Below are 24039 nucleotides of genomic sequence, written 5' to 3'. Positions count from 1 at the left end.
TAAGATGGGGCCACAGGAGGAATGAGGGAATCAGGGAACCTGGGCCGGGATGGTTAATCTGGAAAGGCCTGCCGGAAGAGATCCGTCTTAACCGCTTTTTTAAAGCTGTCTAATGATGTTATCTGACGGATCTCATTCGGCAGGTCGTTCCAGAGTTTGGGGGCGACAGCAGAGAACGCCCTCTGGGAGGTCGCCGCAAGCCTAGATTTTAGAGGCTGCAGTAAGTTCCTCCCAGAGGACCGGAGAGCGCGGGGAGGATTGTACGGGAGGAGGCGGTCCCTGAGATAGCTTGGACCCAAGCCATTTAGGGCTTTAAAGGTGATAACCAACACCTTGTACTGGGCCCGGAAGCTGATAGCTGATAGAGAAAAGGCCTTCTTAGAAAATCTCTGGAGTTGTGAGCACTCTCCAAAACACATGACCATTGAGCATTAAAAGGACAGAGTCTGCAGTATTTTCTTTTACACACACACACACACACACACACACACACACACACACACACACACTCCAAATAGCCTCATGAAAAGGAAGGAATAAACAGTTGAACATCTTAGAGCACATGAAGCTTGCCTCCTCAAAAATGGTCAGAAACAAAATGAAATTACTTTTGTTGGCATTTTGGATTGACTTTTCTCTGTTGGAGATTTTTGAGAGCTTTTCATCCCAAAACATTTTGAGGATGCCAGAACCTGAAGGGGTACTGGGGGGCCAGGAGACCACACAAAAGCCCCTGGGGACTGACCCACCATGTCATCAGAACAAGCATTCAAGCCCTCAGAGTGGAAAATTCCTGCCCCTTGACTCTACTAGCCTTTGCTTATTTGAAAAAGGTATCCCAACAAGAGTTCCTCAGGTCTTTGTGTCACCTTTTCCAAAGCTCCCCTCACTAAAAATTCCCCAAAACCAACATCGAGTGGGGTGGGTGAGGAGAGGAAGGGAGGGGTTCCATGCCAACCGAAGCATGATGAAGCCAACAACACTCACAGCCGCTGGGTAAAAGGTTTGGTTCAGAGGGAACGGCCGGAGTGTCTCGGATTGGTTTGTTTACCAGGGTTTGTCTTCTCAAGCTGGTACCATCGGTAAAAGGCCCTTTTCTTTTGTTCGCTCAGGTCCGATCCCTGTTGCAACAACCAGTGGGAGATCCGACTCTGACTGATCCCTGGAGGAAAGAGACAAAGATAGAGATAAGAGAAGAGGCTGTGGCTTTTCTTGCCCCTCCGTCACCTGTCCACAGCCTTTATACTGCAGGGGTGAGTAGGGTTGGTCGTTTAATGTCAGCCTGACATCAAATGGGGGAACACAGCACCTCAAGAATATCAGCCTGATTCCTACAGTTATCCCTAACTACAACAGCTTCACTAAATTTCCAAAAAAATAAAAATAAAAACACCTATATTGTACTCATATTATAACCAGAAGCTGGAGGAATTCTTAGTCTTCCTTTTCTCCCTGTGCTTTTCAGATTACGTTATGATAAATGGTATTGTATAAACATTGTACAGTTATAGTAATACAGCCAAACAGTACAGTTTGTTGGAATTCATAAAAAAAAATATCTTTAAATTGATTAAGTGGTACACTGTCCAATATACTGCGCTTGAAAATAGTAATTATTGGGATTTTTGTTGGTAGTTTACATTATTATTTTGTTGTTTCCCCATTGCTTTTTTTTTTAATATTGGTTGTCAAAATGACCTTGACAGACTGGAGAGTTGGGACCAAACTAATAACATGAATTTCAGCAGGGCTAAATGGTACTACATCTAGGAAAGAAAAATGAAAGGCATGAATATAGGTTGGGTGGTACCTAGCTTGAGAGCAGTATATGTGAAAAGGATCTAGAGGTCTTTGAAGGCCACAAACTAAACATGAGTCAATAGTGTGATGCAGCAGCTTAAAAAGCCAATAAGATCCTGGCTACATCAATAGAAGTGTAGTATCCAGATCAAGGAAAGCAATAGTGCCACTCTATTTTGCTTAGGTCAGACCTCAATTAGAATACTGTATCCAGTCCTAGGTAGCACAGTTCAAGAAGAATATTGATTAGCTGGAATGTGTACAGAGAATGGCCATCAAGATGATCAAAGGTCTGGAAACCATGTCTTATGAGGAATGACTGAAGGAGCTTGGTATGTTTAGGTCAGAGAAGAGAAGACTGAGAGGTGACATGATAATTATCTTTAAATATCTGAAGAGATTCAAAGATATAGTTGTGTTAAGTCTGGAATATTACTGTCCAAAGTGATCTTGTAGCACCTTTGAGTCTGCGTAAAAGAAATTGTAGCATAAGCTTTTGTAGAATTAGGGGCTAAACAGAACGGCTTGAAGCACCGGTGTGAGGGTATGGCATTTAAACGATGCATGCCCCCACGCTGCCCACCTGACTGCATGGCGGGTGGCATCATGACACTCTTTTGGCGCAGTGTTTACATGTCACATGCCGAAAGGAGCGCCAAAAAGTGCTGCTGGTCCGGCAAAGGCACTTTTTTGCCAGCTCTAAAAGGAGCGGCATTTTTCTGCCTCATTTTGAGCTGGCAAGCTGATGGATCAGAGCCATGGCATGTGGTTTCTGCATCCCTAATACGGTGCTGAAAGAGATGCTGTTCTATCAGGGCCGTCTGTTTTGCCCCTCAGTCTACTTCCTCTATGCATCTGAAGAGGCAGATCAACTGCACAAAAGTTTATAGTACAATTTCTTTTACGTTTATTCTCAAAAGTCTACAATATTCTTTTCCTTATCTGAAGGGATGTCATGTAGAAGGAGCGAGCTCATTTTTGCTGCTCCAGAGAAGGAGCGAGCTTGTTTTATGCTGCTCCAGAGTCTAGAGCATGAACCAATGAATTCAAATTACAAGAAAAGAATATATTGACAGCAAGAACTGCTCAGCAGTGAGGAACAGACTGCCTTGGAGGATGGTGGAGTCTCTTTCTTTGGGGGTCTTTAATCAGAGCTTGGATGAGCCTCTTTCAGAGGTGCTTTAGTTATGTATTCCTTCATTGGCAGGGGATTGGTCAAGATCAGTGTTTCTTAAACTTTGCTCCTCCAGATGTTTTGGACTTCAGCTACCAGAATTCCTGACTGTTGACCAAGCTGGCTGGGACTTCTGGGAGCTGAAGTCCAAAACACTTGGAGGACCACAGTTTGGGAATCCCTGGTCTAAATGGTCCCTTCCAACTCAATTTCAATTTCATGATTCTAAGATTCACCTACCTACTGACTTATCCAATTGGTCTACTCTAGTTGCAACTAACTAGTAAGTCAAATTTTACCTAATAAAGACAAGACAACTGGTGTGGTGTGGTGGTCTTCTGCGATCCAGGCTCTATTTCCAACTAAGCCATGCAACAACTGGGTGACTTGGAATCCATCATTCTCTTTGAGCCTGACCTACCTCACAGTGTTGCTGACAGAATACTGTAGGAGGAAGAAAGGTATATGTGCCACTTTGGGCTCACTTGAGAGGAAAAGTCGGATATAAATATAACAAGTAAATTAGCACTTCTGGCTAAAAAAATCTGTATGAGTGTCTTGACATCACCTCAGCATGATTCAGAAACTATGTTCAACCACAGTGGTGGTTACTGTCATTAGGAGGTCTGGCTTCATAGAAACATAGCAGTGGCACAGCCCCAAAGAACAGATCCTTGTTGAAAAGAGAGAGATGTCCCAAGAACCCAGAAAGCAAACAATGAATTTGGTAGTAACTTAATACATGGTTCCTTATACACAGGTGGGCAACTGCAGAGTGGGCAGGGTCGGTGATGGTTAACACTTGGATGGGGAGATCACCAACAAACATCATGTTCTGTAGACTTTTTTTCAGACAAAAGAACTGATGATAAAATCGGTACTTGAACAGATCAAGCCTGAACTCTCCCTAGAAGCCCAGATGATGAGACCAAGGCTGTCACACTTTGGCCACATCATGAGAAGGCATGACTCATGCAAAAACACAATAATGCTAGGAAAGGTAGAGAGCAGTAGAAAGAGAGAAAGACTTCATGTTGGATGGCTAGATTCAATTAGGACCTGAATCTGCAAGACCCACACACAACATTGGAGGACAGGGGGTCTTGGAGATGTCTCATCCAAAGGGTCACCATGAGTCAGAGTCGACTTGAGGGCAGTTAACAACAACTGGCAAAACTACTGAGTATTTCTTGCCTACGAAAACCCTATGAAATTCGTGTGATCTCCGTAAATCAACAGGCTAGGCTTGACTTGACTTGAAAGCACATACATACACAGAGAGAGAATAAAGTAAAGTATGGTCATGAGGATGGCAATGGCAAACCTACTCTGAAGAAACGTGCCAAGAAAACCCTATGATAGGCCCACCTTAGGGTCAACATAAGTCGGAAATGACTTGAAGGCACACAACAACACATGGTCATGTATGTGATATATGCCCATGTGGGTACATGAACACATCTTCAAGTCACCTGTCAGCTTATGGTGATTCCATGAATTTCAATGGATTTTCTCAAGCAACGAAAACTCAGACCTGGTTTGGCCAGTTCCTACCTCTGAAATATTGCCTACAGCACCTACTATTTAATGACAGTCTCCCATCCAAGGACTAAACAGTGTTGACCCTGCTTAGCTCCAAGATCAGATGGGACTGGGTGCATTTAAAGTTTAGGATATTTAGGCCCTCAATATGATGTATATTATGTTTTAAGATGAGTGAACTCTCAGGAGGAGGTGAGAACACATAATGTTGAAGGAGCCTAGAAAGTGCTTTAATTAGGTTTTTAAAAAGTCTGGCCTGTTTTTCCATCCAATTTTCAGCTGGATATTTAAAAAATAATAATTTAGGGTTCAGGGGTCTTTGGAAGTCTCCTGAGAGCCCACTGGTCAGTGACAGATATGAATTAGCTAGACTCAAGAGACTGCACTTAAACGTTAGTTAAGAGGAGAGACAGTGTGATGTGTCAAGTCAAAGAGAGGATTTAGATGAGTTAAATAAGCAATGAAAACAACTAAGCCTTGAAATTTTGTAACCGTAAGCTTCTGTACACCAAGCAGTCTTTAACTGTATGGTGAACATCTGTTCAATTAATTAGTCTTGTAATATACACATGTGCTTCTGGGACTGCTACAGTGGCGCTGCTGGAGTGGTGACATTCTGATACACGGCAACTATGGTGGCACCAGTAATGAATCAAGGCTGGTGTTAAGTTGGGCATCCTAGTGTGGGGTGGAGGTCCTCACAAGGCCCACCACAGGAACACACACTCCCTGAACTCTAAAAACCAGTTCAGCTCTTGGACCAAAAGATCCTTGGCATAAGGCCCACCCCATGGCATCTCCAGTTTAATTAAAAACAAATCACGTTAGAGTTGCAGATCAAAGGTGCTTAGAGTTGCAGATCAAAGGATAAGACTTGCAAGTTATAAAATAGGAAGCAATCCATCCCCCCCCCGCCCATTATATAGTTTCGGCAGAACACATCTGGCATGTTTTATAAAAATCCCAGTCACTGGGTTTTTTAAAAAAATTATTATTATTAATATAAAAGGCTTTGAGCTCTTCAGTTGAAGAGACCTAATTTTCAGATGACATTATTGTGATTAATTGCTCCGACCGCCTGCAAAGATAGACAATGGTGCATGGGGGGGGGAGCAGAACACTAGCTTATAGGATATTATGAACATGTCCACCAGGAAATTGAGTGACTCACTCGGCCGTTCATTTTGTGCTGGCTGGAATGATCTGGACACACACCCATGCGCAAGACCTGGTAGTAAACAGCAGTTTAGCCAGTCACTATACATTTCTGGTGTGATCAGAGATGCTGCCTGGGAGTAGAACAAGAGAAATGGCCCTATCTTTATGAAAAGTCCCTCTCTCTCTCTCACCAAAAGGGAAGGAGATGGGGTATGTGTGTGCATTTTTGAGTAATGGGAAGAGGGATCAGGATTATTATTATTATTAATTATTATTATTATTATTAACCGCCTTTCTTCCAATACAGGGACTCAAGACACTACCCTTGATACAGCAGAAGGGATGTACCATAATGATAATGATACAACAGACACTTTTGAAACAAAGGAGGGATTAAATTCAGTTTAACACTTCCTTTTGCAAAGCAATTCAACTGAGTTGTGAGATGAAGAAATTCCTGTCCATTGCATGTATACTTCACATCACCTGCAGAATTAATGCAGTTTGACACTGGTTCAATTGTCATGGCTCCATGCTATGGAATTCTGGGATTTGTAATTTTGTGAGATATTTAGCCTTCTCTGTCAGAGAGCTCTGGCTCCACAACAAACTATAAATCCCAAGCTTCCATACCATGGAGCCTGGAGAGTTAAGGCAGTGTCTCCAGTGTGGCAGCAGACTAGCACAACCATCAAAAGTACAAGAGCCCTATCCTGTAAGTCACTTGGCAACATACAAGTCAGTCACCTGGGCTGTTGGTCCTAAACATGACCTGTAAATATGACAAGAGAAATGCTTTTGCCAATATACTGGACTTAACTGATTTCTTACATCTCACATTTCTGAAGAAAGATGTTCTTTTTGATGTATTTAAACAGATCAAGGCAGTTGGAAATATATTTGCCAGAATCCTACTTCTAGTCCTGACAAGAGTATACCTATGGTCACAACAGGGTTTACTCATGTGTTGACCCAGCAGTCAACAACTAATTTCATCAACTGTTAGGAATTATCATTAAGATTCAGACCATCATCTTTAACACACTTCAAGGCTTTATTTGGTTGCCAGCAGCATTTCCTTCACTGTTTCCTTTAAAATATTCCTCATATTTTTTGTTTGTTTGTTTGTTTTGCCCGATAAGACACTTTTAATGAACTAAAGCAAATCACACTGAACTAAGAAGACCCTATTTGGACAACTCACAACCTGGTCCTACTGCGTGTTGTTCTCCAAACTCACCTCAAGAGGGAGAGAGCATGAAAGAAAGAGCCCGATTACTCCGCAATTACTCTGGCCAAGCTATTCTTAGCTTCCATCTACACTGTCATCCTTCTTATCTGTATATTATTAATACTGTGCCCAACCCATCAGAGTCTTGTTTATCTTCGTACCGAAACCCTTTCAGAAGAGTCTCTAAAAATAAAAAATTTAAAAATCCAGACGATGTCACTATTTTTGGCCTAATGCTGTATCAGTTGTTGTTTCTTGATAGGATTTGATATAACACATTAAGAACTTTATGCTAAAAAGCATAATAACAGAAGTGTTATTTTGGTGCAGTACATGGGGTGGGGTAGAGACATTTCCATATTCTTTTTTCTTCTCCTCCTTCTCTTCAGTGCTGGCGTGGAGAATGTGTGGCCCTCCAGAAGTTGGTCAACTCTCACGCTCACCAGCCTTAGACAACAGAGCCAATGAGAAAGGACCATGGGAAGTGCATAGATCACCTGGAGGCCCCCATGTTCCTTCCAGGCCCCATCTCACCTGGACAGGGATGTCTTTGTGAAACTCAAATCTTTCTCATTCTGTGGGAGGTCTACACCTATTAGCTCTTGCTCAAAACAGCTGAGGTCTCAAAGGGCAGAGCAACAGAACACTTACTACCTGAAATCCGGCCAAATTAATTTCAAGGGTGATAGTTTTCACACTACTTCAAAGAGATGGTTATGACTTCTGAAGCCCTATATAACTCAGATCCAGGTTATCTGAAGAATCCCTTATAAGCCTGCCTGTGTCTTGGAATGTTCTGTCTGTCCCACTACACTTACAGGTACATTTCATGGACTATATGAGATGGGGCCTACTTGGTGTCCCAGGCTCTGGACATTGGCACCCTCCTTGATATTCTTCTGCAAGCAGATGAAGACATTTTCTTCTCACATGTCACTGAAGATTGATTCTTCAGGGGGAGAAGATATGTTTTAGTGTGTTTTAGGGGCTCACCAGACTGCCCCTAAGGGGTGGCCTTCAGCTGCCCCTTTTAGCGCCAGATCGAGGCCGCAGCAACTACATGCCGCAGCCCCAATCTCATCTTTCCATAGTGCAAAAAGGAGCCACAGAAAGGGTGCCATAGCCACAGTCACCACGGCTTTTTGGTGCTCCTTTGGCACTGCATCATCGCTGGCATGGAGATGGAGTCAGGGCTTGTGTCTTGCGGATGCCGTGCCCCCATTCCACCTCCAGGCCGGCCTTTATCACTGGTCTGTACACCCTCTTAATCATGCTTTTAACCTTTTTTATATTTTTATGTAATTTTCTACTGTTTTTAGATGATTATTTTAATTGTTTTAAATTTTTCTGTAGGTTTTTTTTTTTTAATTATCTGTAAGCTGCCTTGGGTCCCTTCTGGGAGAAACAATTGATCAAAGTTAAACACATAATATTGTGTCATGTCTGGTACGGCATGTCTGGGTAAAATCTGATATTGCTAATCTACCTTTATTATTTCTATCTTAAGGGTGGAAACCCATAAAGGTTCATTTTTATTTTATTTATTTTATTTTAAATGAAGCTATCTTAAATGTAATAGAAGTGAATTATTTACATTTCTAGTTGGCAGATTTTTATCCCAAGCAATCTCTTTATGTGTATTGTTCTATTTTTTATGTTCTATTTTGTATTGATGCTGGTCTTTGACCGTAATAAAGAATTTCAACTTCTGGGAGAAAGGCAACATACAAAAGAAGTAATAAATAAGAATAGGAGGCTAGTTTTCTTCTTAGGATTAGAATCCTAGAGTTACAGAATCACAGAATTGGAAAACAGGACAAAGGCTATCCAGTCCAATCCCCGACCATCAAAGCACTCCCGACAGATGGCCATCCAGGCTCTGTTTAAAGACTTCCAAAGGAGGACACTCCACTACACTCCAAGGGAGTGTCTCCCACTGTTGAACAGCTCCTACTGTCAGGATGTTCCTTCTACAGTTGAAGTGGAATCCCTTTTCCTGTAGTTTGAAGCTTGCCCCACGTCCTATTCTCTACAGCAGCAGAAAACAAACTTGCTCCTTTTTCAATATGGCATTCTGCTATCATACCACCTCTTACCCTTCTCTGCTCCAGACTAAATATACCCAGCTCCCTAAGGCACTACTCATAGGGCATGGTTTCCAGATCCTTCACTGTTTTGGTCACCCTCCTCTAGACATGCTCCAGCTTGTCAACATCCTTCTTGAACTGTGGTGCCCAGAACTGGACTCAGGTGAGGCCTGAGCAAAGCAGAAGGCATGCTTTTAGCTGCTTTTGTTTGCATTGATAATTTAACTTTGATATGATGAACCTCCATTTGTATCTATTTTTAACTTGTATAAGCCACTTTGAGTCCCAGACTGGGGGAAAACCAGGATATAAATAAATCAATACATTTCTATATCAAAACCCTCTACACATATGAATTCATTTTAGATCAATTTCTTCTGCTCATTTATTTCCTATAAAATAGGACTTTCCCCTCACATGGGGCATACCATTTCACTCCTCTTCACCTGACAAGCTATTACTCTTGTGCTCTATTCTTCTACTCTATTCTTCACTCTACAAGTTATTACTCTCATGCCATTTTCGGCTTTAGAATCATAGAATCATAGAATCGTAGAGTTGGAAGAGACCACTAGGGCCATCCAGTCCAACCCCCTGCCATGCAGGAAATCCAAATCAAAGCATCCCTGACAGATGGCCATCCAGCCTCTGTTTAAAGACCTCTAAGGAAGGAGACTCTATCACCTTCCGAGGAAGTGCATTCCACTGTCGAACAGCCCTTACTGTCAGGAAGTTCCTCCTAATGTTCAGGTGGAATCTCTTTTCCTGTAGCTTGCTTCCATTGTTCCGGGTCCTGTTCTCTGGAGCAGCAGAAAACAAGCTTGCTCCCTCCTCAATATGACATCCTTTCAAATATTTAAACAGGGCTATCATATCACCTCTTAACCTTCTTTTCTCCAGGCTAAACATCCCCAGCTCCCTAAGTCGTTCCTCATAGGGCATGGTCTCCAGACCCTTCACCATTTTTGTCGCCCTCCTTTGGACACGCTCCAGTTTCTCAATGTCCTTTTTGAATTGTGGCGCCCAGAACTGGACACAATATTCCAGGTGGGGCCTGACCAAAGCAGAATACAGTGGCACTATTACTTCTCTTGATCTAGACACTATACTTCTATTGATGCAGCCTAAAATAGCATTGGCCTTTTTAGCTGCCGCATCACACTGTTCACTCATGTTCAACTTGTGGTCTACTTGGACTCCTAGATCCCTTTCACACGTAGTTTCATTCAGCCAGGTGTCACCCATCCTATATCTGTGCATTTTATTTTTCCGCCCTAAGTGCAATACCTTACATTTCTCCGTGTTGAATTTCATTTTGTTAGCTTTGGCCCAGCTTTCTAGTCTATTCAGGTCATTTTGAAACTTGATCCTGTCCTCTGGGGTATTAGCTATTCCCCCTAATGCTAGTAATAGCATAAAACAGCATAAAAGCCATGCTGGATCACAAAATCAGAATTAGAAGGGTCCCCCAGAGGCCAGTGAGTCCAACCCTTGTTCAGTGCAGGAAATCTAGCTAGAGCATCCCCAGCATGATACTGTCTAGCCTCTATCTGAAGCTGTCCAGAGAAAGAGATCCTTACCCTATCGCTAGGTAACTGATTACACTGCCTAACTGCTCTCATTGTCAAGAGGTTCCTTTTAATGCTCAGTCGAAATCCAGAGCACCAGAGAACAAACTGCTCCCTTCCTCTCTTTGGCAGTCCTTGAGGTATTTAAAGAGTGCACTCAAGTTACCCCTTACTCTTCTCTTCACCAATCTGAACATGCCCAGCTCCTTCAACCATTCCTCATATGTTTTGTTCTCCACGTCGTTTTGTTCTCTGCATCACCTCTGCCCAGCCTGAAACAGGGCCAAGGTCAGAGAGGCAAGCCAGCCAAAGGACACAGGATGAGGACTGACGAACACAGAATATAGAATCCTGGAAATCACAGTTCCATTAATGTAGGCCAGTGATCCCTCAACTGTGATCTTTAAGGGATTTTGTACTTCAATTCCCAGAATCCCAAGCTATTGGCCATCTTGGCTGAGGCTTCTGGCAGCTGAAGTCCAAAATCTCTTAAAGGACACAGTTTGGGAATGACTCATGTAGGATAACTTACTAACAGTCTTTTTTACTCAAACATTCTCTTTATACGCTGTCCAACTGGTAGGCCTTAAGCGATGTCAGCCAACAGGACAGGGGTGCAGTGAAGCTCATTCATGTTATATTGTTATTATTATTAGTTTTTTGTGGGTTTTTCGGGCTATGTGGCCATGCTCTAGAAGAGTTTCTTCCTGACATTTCACCAGCATCTGTGGCTGGCATCTTCAGAGAATGCTTGCCTGGAAAAAGGCAAGGAAGAAACTCTTCTAGAATATGGCCACAAAGCCCGAAAAACCCACAAAAAACTATGGATGCCAGCCATGAAAGCCTTTGACTGCACATGTTATTATTATTATTTACCTTTAAGCCAACTCCAACCTCTGGTTCCCTTAACCTTAATTATATTTATTGAGAGATTTACCACTATCTTCTTCTCTGAGGGTAAGAAAGTGAACAGCTTTTTTGAAAGAGAGGAAGGACTCCCCACACCCTTCCTTTGGCACTATTGTGCTATTCATATGCCAGTGCATGCCGATTTAATCAAATTAAAAACAACTAAAAACATTTCATCAGATGATAGTTCTGGCAATACTAAATTCCCTTCTTCCCCTTCATCTCTAGAGAGGTAAATAATATTTGTAAACAATCTTGTCTCAACAGAAAAATACATCTGAACATTCCATCAAGAAAAAGGTCAAATATCATGAGATTAAACACCTTATAACTTGCACAACAAGCTTTTGTGTACATGAGCAGAAAATTGTGTATGTTGCACAGAAAGTACAAAGCACATAAATTGCTTTGATTGTGTATTCTTGAATGGCAGGGGGTTGAACCGGATTATAATCATCATCATTATTATTACATTTTATTTATAAACCCCTGTAAATTTGGCTCTCATGGTCTCTTCCAGCCCAAAAAATGTTGGCCTTAGTGTTAAAAAACATGCTTTTTTGGTGCAAGCAATGCTCTTAAAACATGTTTTGAAATGCAAAAATAAATGAATAAATTTTAAAAATGCATACAATTTCTCATTCTCTCACTAAATGGAGAGAAAACCTTTGAAATTATGTATTCTGGTGTCCAAGAACTAAATAAGCAAAGATTTCCAACCTATCCATCTCACAGTCCTGACTCAGCCATGGATGAAAGCAAAGAAGTTAATATTTTCCACCAGATTTGGACTGCCTTCACGCAGGTGTGTCCCTACATGTTAATTCTCAACACGCTGCTTAATATGGCTTGACTTCTCTAAGCAGGCAGCCTTCCACTTCGTGAAAAGGTTGTACGAATCAGGGAAGGTGACGACAATAACTGCAGGCTGGATGGAAATGATCTCATTCCAGACGTATTCAGTGGAGGGAAAAAATAAAGAAGGGTTGTGCTCAGAATCAGCCTAGACTGAAATTACCAATTTTAATTTCCAAGGGGAGAGTGTACACAATGCAGCTCATTTCACTTGGGACAGCTCAGCTATAAACGTTCCAAGTTATCGTCCTCCCAAGGGCAGGTGCTGAGCTTTTGCAAGAGCTTGGGAAGTTTCCTTTTTGTGTATATGGACTGCAACTCCCAGAATCCCCAAGCCACTGGAGATGAAAATGGAAGAGCTGTAGTCTGAAAAAAAGGAACTTTTCAAGCTCTGATTTTTTGCAGCCATTGCTCTGGGGTCTGTCACGCACTGGTTGAAACACGCCTCATATTAACATACAGTTAAAATCAATGCAGCCCCTGTGTTGTCTACTCTGACTTGCAGCTGCTCTCCAGATCATTCTCCAGGTCTGTTCTCAAAAACACTCTTTTGCTGGGAATTGAATCAGAGGTCATTTGGTTCAAGCACTAATGGTCCATTCTCCATGAGAAGGGTGATTCAAGCCCAAAATTGGAATTATCCAGCCCTCTAGATGTTGCTGGACTGTAATTCGTAGAATCATACCCAGTGGTGAAGAATATTAGGAACTGCAATCCAACAAAATCCAGAGGGCCACACAAATCCCATTCCTAAAGAATTCTGCAAATGGGTGTGACATTTACAAGGAAATTTGCAACAACGAAACACTCTTGTTCCAGGTACCAGTTGGAGAGTCATGTTCCTTCCCAGCGAGTTGGTTTCATTCCCTCCCTTGTGTTTTCAATCCAACTGCAATATTGCACACTTTCCATTCCCTCTGAGTGTATTCAGCCTTCACTCAGATGATGGGAGAATGGTCCCCTTTATGACCCAACCACCCCCAAAACCTCGTAGTCCTGCCAATCTTGCAAACTTGAGGTATCCACCAGGACTCTAGCATTAAGAGTCAGAATAAATTTTGGGTGGAGTCAGAGTCAGTAGAAATGTACCAACTCCATCTCCAATGTTGTTGTCGTTATTGTGTGCCTTCAAATGGTTTCTGATTCATGGCAACCCTAATTCCAACATAAAAATTATTATAACAATATATGTACACTGGGCCCTTGGTATCCACTGGGGTCTGGTTCCACACCCCACTCAGTGGATACCAAAATCCTTGGATGCTCAAGTCCCAATATATATAATGGCATAGAAAAATGGCTTCCTTTATATAAAATGGCAAAATCAAGGTTTGCTTTTTGAAGTTTTTTTAAAATTTCAAGCTAAATGTATAGTTTTTTGCATGTTTATTTTCATAGGGATTTAGAAAAGATTTCTTGTTCAGAAATTTAAACCAATTAATGTATTTTATGTTCTATCTCTCTGAGTAGCCTGGAGATTCACATGGTGGTGGAGGTATGTTTTGTGCTACCACTTTACTACAGTAAATTTGCTATTACAGATTGACTAGCCCTCATTCAAAATGCTTGTGACTTGAAGTGTTTTGGAGTTGGGTTTTTGTTGCTGTTGTTGTTTTTATTTATTTTGGAATACATAAGTAGTGTAGTATACAGCTGTACTATATTTGTGAGGCTGGAGAGAGACATGAGAATCTGTGAAATCCTGGGAGACATGGACTTATGCCAAGCACTACACTTGGATTCCCGCCATTTCACAGTTCCAACGCCTTGAGGTTTTTTGCTATCAGTTGTCTGTTTCTGCCATCAAAGCAGCAGCTATGGTGCTCCTGCTCATTCTTCTCTCTCCAGCCTTGTGTCTTACCCACTCAGTACTTGTGTTGTGTATGAAATGCAAGGCTGGAGAGAGACGGAGAATCTGAGAGACGAATAAGCAGAAGTTCTGCAGCTGCCGCCTTGAAGGTGGAATAGACAGTTGGGAGCAACAAGTTTCCATTTCTAGAGGTTTGCAGATTAGAAGTGCTCAAACTGTATTGATTAATATACACTTGCCATTTACGTAGGGGTCAGAGTCAGATAGTAAAAAAATCAAGCCACCTTGAATCCCATTTGGGGAGAAACATGGAATATAAATCCCCTAAATAAATAGATAACAATAATGTTTTGTTTTTTTTAATTAGAGGAGTTGGAGTCAAAGTGTACCTATTCCATCGCTCTGGTTTCCACAAGCCTGGTAAACCCTCTGCCTGTAGTGTCTGGATAATGCTGTCCTGGCTACAGAATGGTCCATACCTGAAGTATAGTATTAATGTGCATGATTTAGCAGGACAGTGATCCTCACACTGCTGGGGATGTCCACACCACTTTAAGGATTAACAGCACAAACAACCGCACAAAGCCCTGCCTGCAGGAGCTTACAACTTAAACAAGAGCAGTTACAGAGGCAACAAAGGAAAGAGAGAGGAGAGAATTGTTGGCGGATCAGCAGACTGGGAAAATTATAAATTAGTGAGGGTAAAAATACAGACCTCTGCAATCATTGTAGGCCATATTTGAGACTATCCCATGCTACCAAATAAAAATGGGAGGGGGGGATAATTTTTATGAAATAAATAAAATAATAATGACCTACATGTCCTCCATTAAAACTCCCAGTTAATTCTATGATCTTTTGGGGTTTTTCCCCCAAGGCTTCTCCTAGGACTACCATATCTGGGAAGGGGGCTGGGAAAATGGAGAAAGTGACCCCCATGCCCCTAGAGGGCCAGAGGTCATTCTGAGTTGTTGCTTTTTTAAATTTAAGTGGGTGGATTAGAGGACACAGGAGAGGGAGATGTGAAGCTATCCACGGCCCCATGTGGGGCCAAACCCCTCTTTGCAGCCTCTGGCAGCTGCTCACCCCTTTTACAGATCAAATAAAATAAACTATCTAATTCACCATCCTTCCCAGCTAAGTGCCCCGGTGGATGGAACCTCTTCCTCAAGGTACACAGTGCAAAGAGAGAGCCTTATCTTTCCACCCTGAAAAGGAAGCCTGTGAGTGATGATTGCCACATGTGATTTTAGAATCAAGGGGGGGACAACACAAAGCCCTTTCAGCTCTAACGGAAGCACTTGATACTTCTTCACAATATTATGAAAAGGGGGTGGTGGGTTTTGAAATAAAACCCAGATAGCATAAGTCACACAAGGGGAAGGAGGGAGGGACCAGATGAAGCCGGGCGAAGGGGGAAGGGAGCAGATTCACTAGGGAAATATCATGACGTGAGGGACAATGGGTCTTAAATCAAAGGCATACATTATCATGACTAAGCTGACAGATCTGCACTGCAATGCAGAAAGCCAAACGATATTCCCAACATCTGCACCGGCAGGAGAGGAGACAAGAAACGACATAGCGCCACTGCTTTGGAATGGGGAGTGGGACAGTGGCAGTAGTGGTGAAGGAGAGGAACATTTCTGGCACCCTTACCTGTTACCTGTGCAACAACGGCTTGTGAAATCCTCCGGTTGGCCAAGAAGGCTTTGATTTCCTCTTTTATCACGCTGCTGTCCCTCCTACAGAATCAGGGGTGTGGGAAGGGGGGTATGGAGAGAGGGGAAAATTATGTAAGAGGGAGGAGTACACACACACACACACACAGAGAGAGAGAGAGAGAGAGAGAGAGAGAGAGAGAGAGAGAGAGACCCGAGTAAAAATTGAAGATGCTTTTTATGGGGGACAGAAAAATGGAGGGGGGTTGTTTGATATATTGCTCTCGCCAGCGGACATTTCTTTTAATCAGTGTCATCGGTTGATCAAAGCCTACAAGGAGAAGAATGGATGACTCACGGCCTGTATAAATTCATGCAAGCCATATGGAATGCACAAAGTTTCATTATAGGGGAATGAATAAATCTCTCCCACCAGCGTCTTAGGAAAAGGGAGGAAATCAGCAGTCCTGGCAGCTTCGTCCATAAAAAAAAGTAAAAAACCACTCTCCAAATCCTGAGGCTCTTCTACGGGGGAATGCAGCCCAAATGAGCATCAAAGCAAGCCACATTTTGACACCTGGGGGTAACAGAGAAATTCCCTGTCAGTTGTGGAGAAGCACGATGGGGCTTATTACCTCCATGGGTGGTGTGGAAAGTTGAAAAACAGACTCCTCTTGACTCTCCCTTGTTGTTGTTAGCTGCCCTTGAGTCAACCTCGACTCATGGCCACCCTATGAATGAGACACCTCCAAGTCCCCCTGCTCTCAACTGATCTGCTTAGGTCCTGCAAGCTCAGGCCTGTGGCCTCCCCGATTGAGTCTAAGCATCTGCATATGGTCATTCTCTCTTTCTAATGATCCATGCCTTCTCATGATGTAGCCAAAGTAAGACAGTGTCAGTTTAGTCATCCTGGCTTCCAGGGAGAATTCAAGCTTAATCTGTTCTAAAACCCATTTCTACCAAGCCAGATGCCCCTTATGGGTCATGGTTTGCAGCAAGGTGATTGCCCTGAACTACTGCTATGAGGGGGCCCCTGTCCTCCATTCCCTGGACATTGAGGACAAGGAGAAAGAACCTGTGGCTAAAATGATCAAATGGAACATGAATTAAGTGGCCAGCTCCTGATGCAATTAAAAAATGAAGCAATTTTCTTCCCCAGTTAGCTTTCTTTAAACCTTGTTATTGTTGTTGTCATGTGCCTTTAAGTCATTTTTTTACTTATGGCAACACTAAGGTGAACCTACCATGGGGTTTTCTTGGTACGTTTATTCCCAGTGTGTTTGCCCTAGCCCTCCTCTGAGGCTGAGAGTGTCACTTGACCAAGGTCACCCAGGGGGTTTCTGTGGCTGAGTAGGCCTTTGAACCCTAGTCTTCCACAGTCCTACTCCAATCCTGAAACCACTATATGACACTGGCTCTCCTCTGAATACTTGAGAAAAAACAACATCTGCAAAACAAGAAATGGATTTCTGGCCATTTCTAGTTTTCTTTTGTTTTTGTTCTTACCACTTTTGGCAATTTCAATGAACCCCTGATGCACAAAACTGGGTCCCAGAGGAGAGGCAGTTCTATACCATATTTTTTAGGGGGAGGGGAAGAAGTAGATTTGAGAAGGGGGAGGTCCTAGCTGAGGCCACAGCACCAGACCCACCTCATCAACTCCTCCACTTTGTCATCGACATCCAGGTCTTCCTCAGAGGCCTCAAAGCTGTATGACCGCTGGGCCATGCTGTTTGCCAGCGGGTAGCGTGTGGGCGACATCTTCCCGTTGAAGGCTGACAACCGCTCACTACTCTCCCTCCCATTCTGATTGGTCGTGCAAGGCTGTGGAGAGGTGTCGTAACTGTTGCTAGGTGAAGGGGACATCCCAGAGTGCTGGGTCTGTGTGGAAGCTGTGGCTGTGGAGGAAGACGCTGGGACATTGTTGGTGCTGTTGCTGCAGGATCCGCCCCCGCCCCCGTAGGTGGACCGCCGGCCGAACTTATCACTGTGTTCCTGGTCAAGGCGGTCGAAGGTCTCCAAGGCATGGAGGATCTCGTGGCGTGTCATCCCAGTGCGCCGCAGGCGTTGAAGCAGGTCTATCTGCTCTATGGTGAATCTGGGCTCGTCGGTGTAGTGAAACATGGTTTCCAGCAGACTGGAAGGGGGGAGAAAAAAGGGCATACGATGAAATGAAAGAGAATGAAAGCAGTTTCAGTTTGGAAATTGACCCAAATAACGGACGGTTGATTCAACCATTATCTACTATTTCTATTTTTTATATACCACATTTACTAGAATATACGTTGACCTCACGTATAAGTCAAGGGCTGGTTTTGGGACCAAAATTATGGATTTTGATATGACCAGTGGATAAGTCAAAGGTAAGACTTAGGGACATGTAACACAGGATGTAAAGGATGAAGCAAAGGAAATGATGCCAAAGAACACCCAAAATTCTGGCAGACATAAATGTTTGTGTGCACCCTAAAGGCTGGATGGATGAGGACTCATGGAGGTCTCTCATTCATAGGTCCACCATAAATCAAAGTTGACTTGATGGTAACAACAATCAAGGGTAATGGAAACAGAAAGTTATTCTTTTGGACTACAACTCCAGTGGCCATGCCAGCTGGGGGGGATTCAGGGAATATTTGTCCAAACGATTATCTTTTCTGTGCCCTAGAAAAGTCCTCTTAGCAAAATTTAGAAAATCAAGTTATGAAATACAGTAGTTATCCCCATTCTTAAGGATGCTTTAATTCTGTGAGAAATACAAGGCCTTTCCTCACTGGGAAACGCTAACCGCAGCCTTTCTCAAGAAGGATCAACTGGGTTAGGATAAGCTGCATGAACAAAATATATCTAAAACTTGGGAAAGTTACAGAAGGCTCTTGCCAGCCACAGGCTTGACATCCGCGGATCTGAGCATCCACGGGTTTAAGCATCCATAGATGGCTCTGCCCCATTGTCCCCAATGGTGGTGCATGCATGCAGCCATGTGCTTTGCATGTCGCCATTAAACCTGGTAGTACTTGATGTCCCATCGTTTTTGGCATCGGGGGGGGGGGGAGAGTCTGGAACAGGATCTCCACCCCCTCCCCCCAGATACAAAGGGCCGGCTGTACATTGTTGTTTTTTACATCAGCTACCAGGATCTGACAGCTACTTTTTCCTCCCTAACAGCAAAAAACCATAGGCAATGAATAGGACATGGAAAGAGTTTACTTTCCTTTGGAGTTCAGCTATTGTCTGAGAGATTAGAGTGTGTGTGTGTTGCATCTCAAAAAAGCAACTTTTCTAAACTCTGACAATGGGTGTTGATGCAACTCAGGAACATGACCACCTGGACCTTAAAAGTTGCAGAAAATATTTTAGCAGGTGCAAGAGATTACCTGTTCTTTTAAGAATGCCAAACCATCTCCGCATATTCTTTGCCTAAGAAAATCCTATGAAATTTATGGGGTTGCCATAAGTCAACAGGCAACTTGAAGATACGCACACTTCTGTATAACCACAACAGGTATGGAGAGAGAGAAGAAAACAGGAGAAGAGATATTTTGGAAGAAAATAAATACTTGAAAGTCAAATCAAGGAAAGTTAACAAAGAAAATGAGAAGAAAAGGAGAATGAAGAAATAACACAGGGCAGGCTTTAAAAAAAAGATCCTTATCTACATAAGCATTTATACTGAATTAAGGACATATGTTTTCCAGTTGCACAGATGTAAAAGAAGGCAGTTTTAAAACTAGAGTAGCAGTGTTTTATCAATCAGTTGGCTAGATCAACTAAACTAAACATTTTAATAAGATATTTTTTTATGGGTTTTTCGGGCTATGTGGCCATGTTCTAGAAGAGTTTATTCCTGATGTTTTGCCAGCATCTGTGGCTGGCATCTTCAGAGAATATTGGCCTAGAAGAGACCTGGATGTATATATACTGCGTAAACCTGGGTCAGGAGGAATTCCATGTTAATCTGTGAATTGTTCTGATGTTAATGGCAGGGCCCCAGGGTGGGAGGATATGCAAAGAGGATTAGTGTCTGCTAATTGGTGATCATTATTTGCTGGGAAAGCCCCTGACTCTGGGTAGTTTCTCATTTGCATTTGCTGAGTCTTCATTTTGCTGTCCTTCAGGACTGGTAGCCAAACTTTGGCGGGATACAGACCACCCAAAAAGGGCGGTCTGCCCGCGCCTTGTTTTGCTGTGCGAGGGAGCCGCAGTGGACAAACAGTGCGGCTCCCTTGCGCAGCAAAAAGGACCCGCAAAAAGCGGGTCCTTCTTGCGGCGCCATAAGGATGTCGCAGTGCACCAATGGCGCACTCATGACATCCTTATGACACCAGGATGTGTGGACACTAAGCATCTGTCACGTCAAAATGGCAGTGCCCATGTGTACAGGGTGCCGCCATTTTGACACCCCCGTCACGTGCTAGGGGTGAGGCCAATATGGGCGGTGCGCCCTCGGCCAACCCCTAGCATGTGACGGGGCGCCGCAAAGGCCCGTCTGGAGAGGGCCTTTGTTTACTTTCAGGGTTTCTTCTTTCCTGTTGAAGTTGTCCAGATGTTTGTGGATTTCAATGGCTTCCCTGTGCATTCTGACCTGATAGTTGTTGGTATGATCCAGAATTTCAGTGTTATCAAACAGTATTTTATGCCCAGAATGGTTTATAACATGTACTGCCACTGCTGATTTTTCCAGCTGACTCAGTCTGCAGTGTTTCTCGTGTTCCTTGATTCGTGTTTGTACACTGTGTTTGGTGATCCCTATGTAGACTTGTCCACAGCTGCATGGTAGCCGGTAAACTCTTCTGGAACATGGCCACATAGCCCAAAAAACCCAAGAAAAAACTATGGATGCCGGCTATGAAAGCCTTCGACTTCACATTTTAATAGGAGTTAAAATATTCCTTTCATTCATTTAAAAAATTTAAAGAAAACTATGTGTAGAGAGATGGAGGAAGTAGGTCGGGTTGAGTGGGCTAGAAGGGGGCTTGAGGACCCTGGAGAGAAGGGGGAGAGGCGGGAAGGAGTAGAGAACCAGCTGGAGGAAATTGGCAAATTAGGGACAACGCCCTGAGGGCGGGGAAAAGGACCCGAGGGCTTGATAAGGAGGAAGGGAGCGGCGTCCGGAGGGAGGAGAGTTGGCGGAAGACAGGGTCATGGAGAAGGTGTCAGAAGAGGGAGAGACAAGGAGCGAAGTGGACGGCAGAGCGAGTGTCAAGAATGCGGGAACCCCTCTCCTGGAGGAAAAGTGTGGGTAGGCCCAGTACTCATGGCCCACCCTGCTTGTCCCCGGTGGGAAGGGGCAATTGGAGGACAACCGTGGAACCCGGAAATAGGCCAGGCAGGAGAGGAAACCAGAGGGGCTGAGGAGCCGTGGTGGGTAGTCCAGGGAAGGCGACAACACCCAAGAGTGACTCCCCATCATTCTCCCAGAGACGAGAGAGAGAGAGAGTGCCGAGTGGGACTACCAACCTCCCCAGCCCCGCACCTTGTAAGAGGTCCCGGCCCCCAGGAAGAAACGCGGGAGCGTCCGAGACTACTTAAGTGACGTAACTGAGTCCGAGGAACTTTAAGTTGAAATTGTGAAGTGGGGCACGTTGTGTTATTAAACTTCTGTTAAGTCTGCAAGCATCATATTGAGCCTCTCCTGTGTTTGTTTTGGTGCGAACCCGTGGCAATTATGGAGCCCATCCCAGGCGCTGCGGCAGCGGGCGGCGGAGTCCCGCCCACACTATGCCTCCATTTTGAGACTTTTCAGCAAACACTCTAGAGCAGAGCTTCTCAGACTATTTAGCATGGGAGACCAGCAATTGTCTCCCTAATATTCTAGGGACTGGTATCATATTTGTGTCCATTGGGTACAAATATTTTTTTCTTCCCAGCATTTTTGCAGTGAACTGATTGGCACAAGTCTAGAGACCACATTTTGAGCAGCACTGCTCTACAGTATTCCCAAATACAGTAGACCCAGTGAATCAATTATTGAGTCAACACATAGGTAAAACCCATTTATTCAATGGGCCAACTGTATTTAGAAGCAACAATAGGACTTAGGCCAGTGTTGGATTCCCTGCTTGCACATATTACAGAATCAATTGTCCACATGCTGCGTTATTTGTAGTATAAGCACATACTGTTGGATACTGCCCTAAATCTGTCAATTAAAAGATTGAAACTGCCAAATATACATGGAGTAAGATGCAAGCTTTAGAATGTCTACTCAGAAGTAAGAGCCATTGTTCCCAGTGAGACTTACATGGGTGTCTGAAGCCTTAGAGCCCAATACTAAACTTGCTCAACAGCAGTGAAATTATAAATAATGTACCCCAGATGTTCCGAGAAATGTCAGATGCAACCCAATAACTTAAATCACAATCCATGGGCTCTGGCCAAGCAAGAATATATATACATATTTATGTATAAAAGTATAAGACATACTTGAAATTACTGAAGAAGTTATGCGTTAACCGTTGGCACTGGACCAATGATTACACTATTAGAATTTGTGAAAAGACAAGAGATTCAAGATATGGAATTGATTGCTGCTTTGTTGATGATTGCTGAAGTGGGAAATCACACATAACTGGAAATGGGAGGAAATTCTGGAAACTGAGAGAATGTGAGTTCATATGGCCCTGGTTAAATTAATAAACATTCTATAAGCTACAGAAAGAAGTCTCAAGAATAAATCACTTTCAGAAAATGGATGTGTTTCATTAACTGTTGAATATATGCAATTGGATAAAAACGAATAGATGGTTAAACGTACAAAAGTATAAGCTGCATTTGTATTGGAAGCCTGCTGAATATTGATGCTTATTGGCAATTTTAGGAGGCTCAGCAAAATTGTGCAAAAATGTTTAGGTCATGAGACTCACATTTAAAATGTAGATGAACAAGTCTTGCACTAGCAAACCACAGTACCGGCAAATCAGAGAAAGATGAATTTTCTTTATTTTATATGATTAAAACAAAATCCAGCTAAAATCATATTTACAATAGTTATCAAAAAACAGTTAGAGGATTCTGTTGTCTTCTTTTTTTAACTGGAATTCTCTACCTGTTTTGTTTAAAACATATTTAGGACACAATTAAAAGACAGAAATCTAAAACCATAGCACAACTACATTCAAAACACCCTCTGCCCCAGAATTTAAACACCAAAGGCCTGCCTAAATAAGAAAGACTTTGACTGCCACCAATGAGGGGGCCAACCAAACTTCATGTGCAAGGGAATTCCACAGCCTGGGAGCAGCCACTGTGAAGGCTCTGGGTCATGATAATGAGGAAATTGAAACAATTAAAAGTCTCCCCCCCCCCCCCGCCATACCTGATATCGGGGATGCAGTGGCTTAGTGGTTAAGACACCAATTCTGATGATTGGAAGGTTGGCAGTTCAAGGCCTGGGTGTTGCATGATGGGATCAGCTCCTATCACTAGTCCCAGCTTCTGCTAAGCTAGCAGTTCAAAAGCATGCAAATGCAAGTAGATAGACAGGTACAATGTCTCAGTGGGAAGGTAACAGTGTTCGGTGCAGTCATGCTGGCCATATGGCCACCAGAGCAGTCCTCGGACAACACTGGCCCTTCGCCTTAGAGATAATCACCGCCCCCTACAGTCAGTTACAGCTAGACTTTCATGTCAAGGGACTACCTTTACCTTTACCTATACCTGAGATCAAATATTGATCAAAATGGACACTGCAGTTAAGAAAGCAAAGGCAACTAGGAATGGGAAGGGCAGCTATGAAAGAACTAGACAAGATCCGAAAGTGTAAAGATATACAATTGTGAACTAAAGTTAGAATAGTCCAAACCATTGTCTTCCCTATCACCATGTACAGATGTGAGAGCTGGACAGTGAAGAAAGCAGATAGGAAATAAACCAACTCATTTGAGATGTGATGCTGGAGAAGAATGCTGAGGATACTGTGGACAGCCAAACAAATGGTTCCTTAAACAGTGACACCTTTGCTTTCTGATGGTTTAGTGTACACAAATTTTATTTAATGCACAAAGGTTTTACAAATACAGTCGTCCCTTCATATGTGCGGACTTGTAATCCGTGGTCTTGTTTTTTGCGGAAGGGACAAGCTGCTATCTTTAAACTGGGTGCACACACAGCCCCACACTTGCACCACAGGCACACGCACCATTTTTCTCTATGGGACTTGCATATGTGCAAGTTGCCATTTTGGGGGGGGCAAGAATATCTGAAATAGATCCCCCATGGGTTGGGAGGGGCGACTGTACAGTGTAT

The 24039-nt window shown here is 43.2% G+C and overlaps 1 protein-coding gene across 6 annotated transcripts in view; it reads right to left on the bottom strand.

Moving 5' to 3' along the window:
• LOC149310351 (homeobox-containing protein 1-like) overlaps positions 1–24039 on the bottom strand; it is a 157081-nt gene that overhangs the window by 38755 nt on the left and 94287 nt on the right. For all 6 annotated transcript variants that reach the window (XM_089528784.1, XM_089528786.1, XM_089528781.1 and 3 more), the window contains exons 3-5: positions 17447–17932; positions 15794–15879; positions 1052–1162 (exon numbers count right to left, since the gene is read on the bottom strand). In XM_089528784.1, the coding sequence (XP_089384910.1) occupies positions 1052–1162; positions 15794–15879; positions 17447–17932 (683 nt within the window). The remainder of the gene's footprint in view (positions 1–1051; positions 1163–15793; positions 15880–17446; positions 17933–24039) is intronic.

Source organism: Sceloporus occidentalis, unplaced genomic scaffold (genome assembly GCF_023333645.1).
Source record: "Sceloporus occidentalis isolate IW3139 unplaced genomic scaffold, rSceOcc1.0.p SCAF_6, whole genome shotgun sequence".
Taxonomy (NCBI): domain Eukaryota; kingdom Metazoa; phylum Chordata; class Lepidosauria; order Squamata; family Phrynosomatidae; genus Sceloporus; species Sceloporus occidentalis.
Note: the sequence above shows the minus strand (reverse complement) of the source record. Positions and strands in the feature narration are given on the sequence as shown.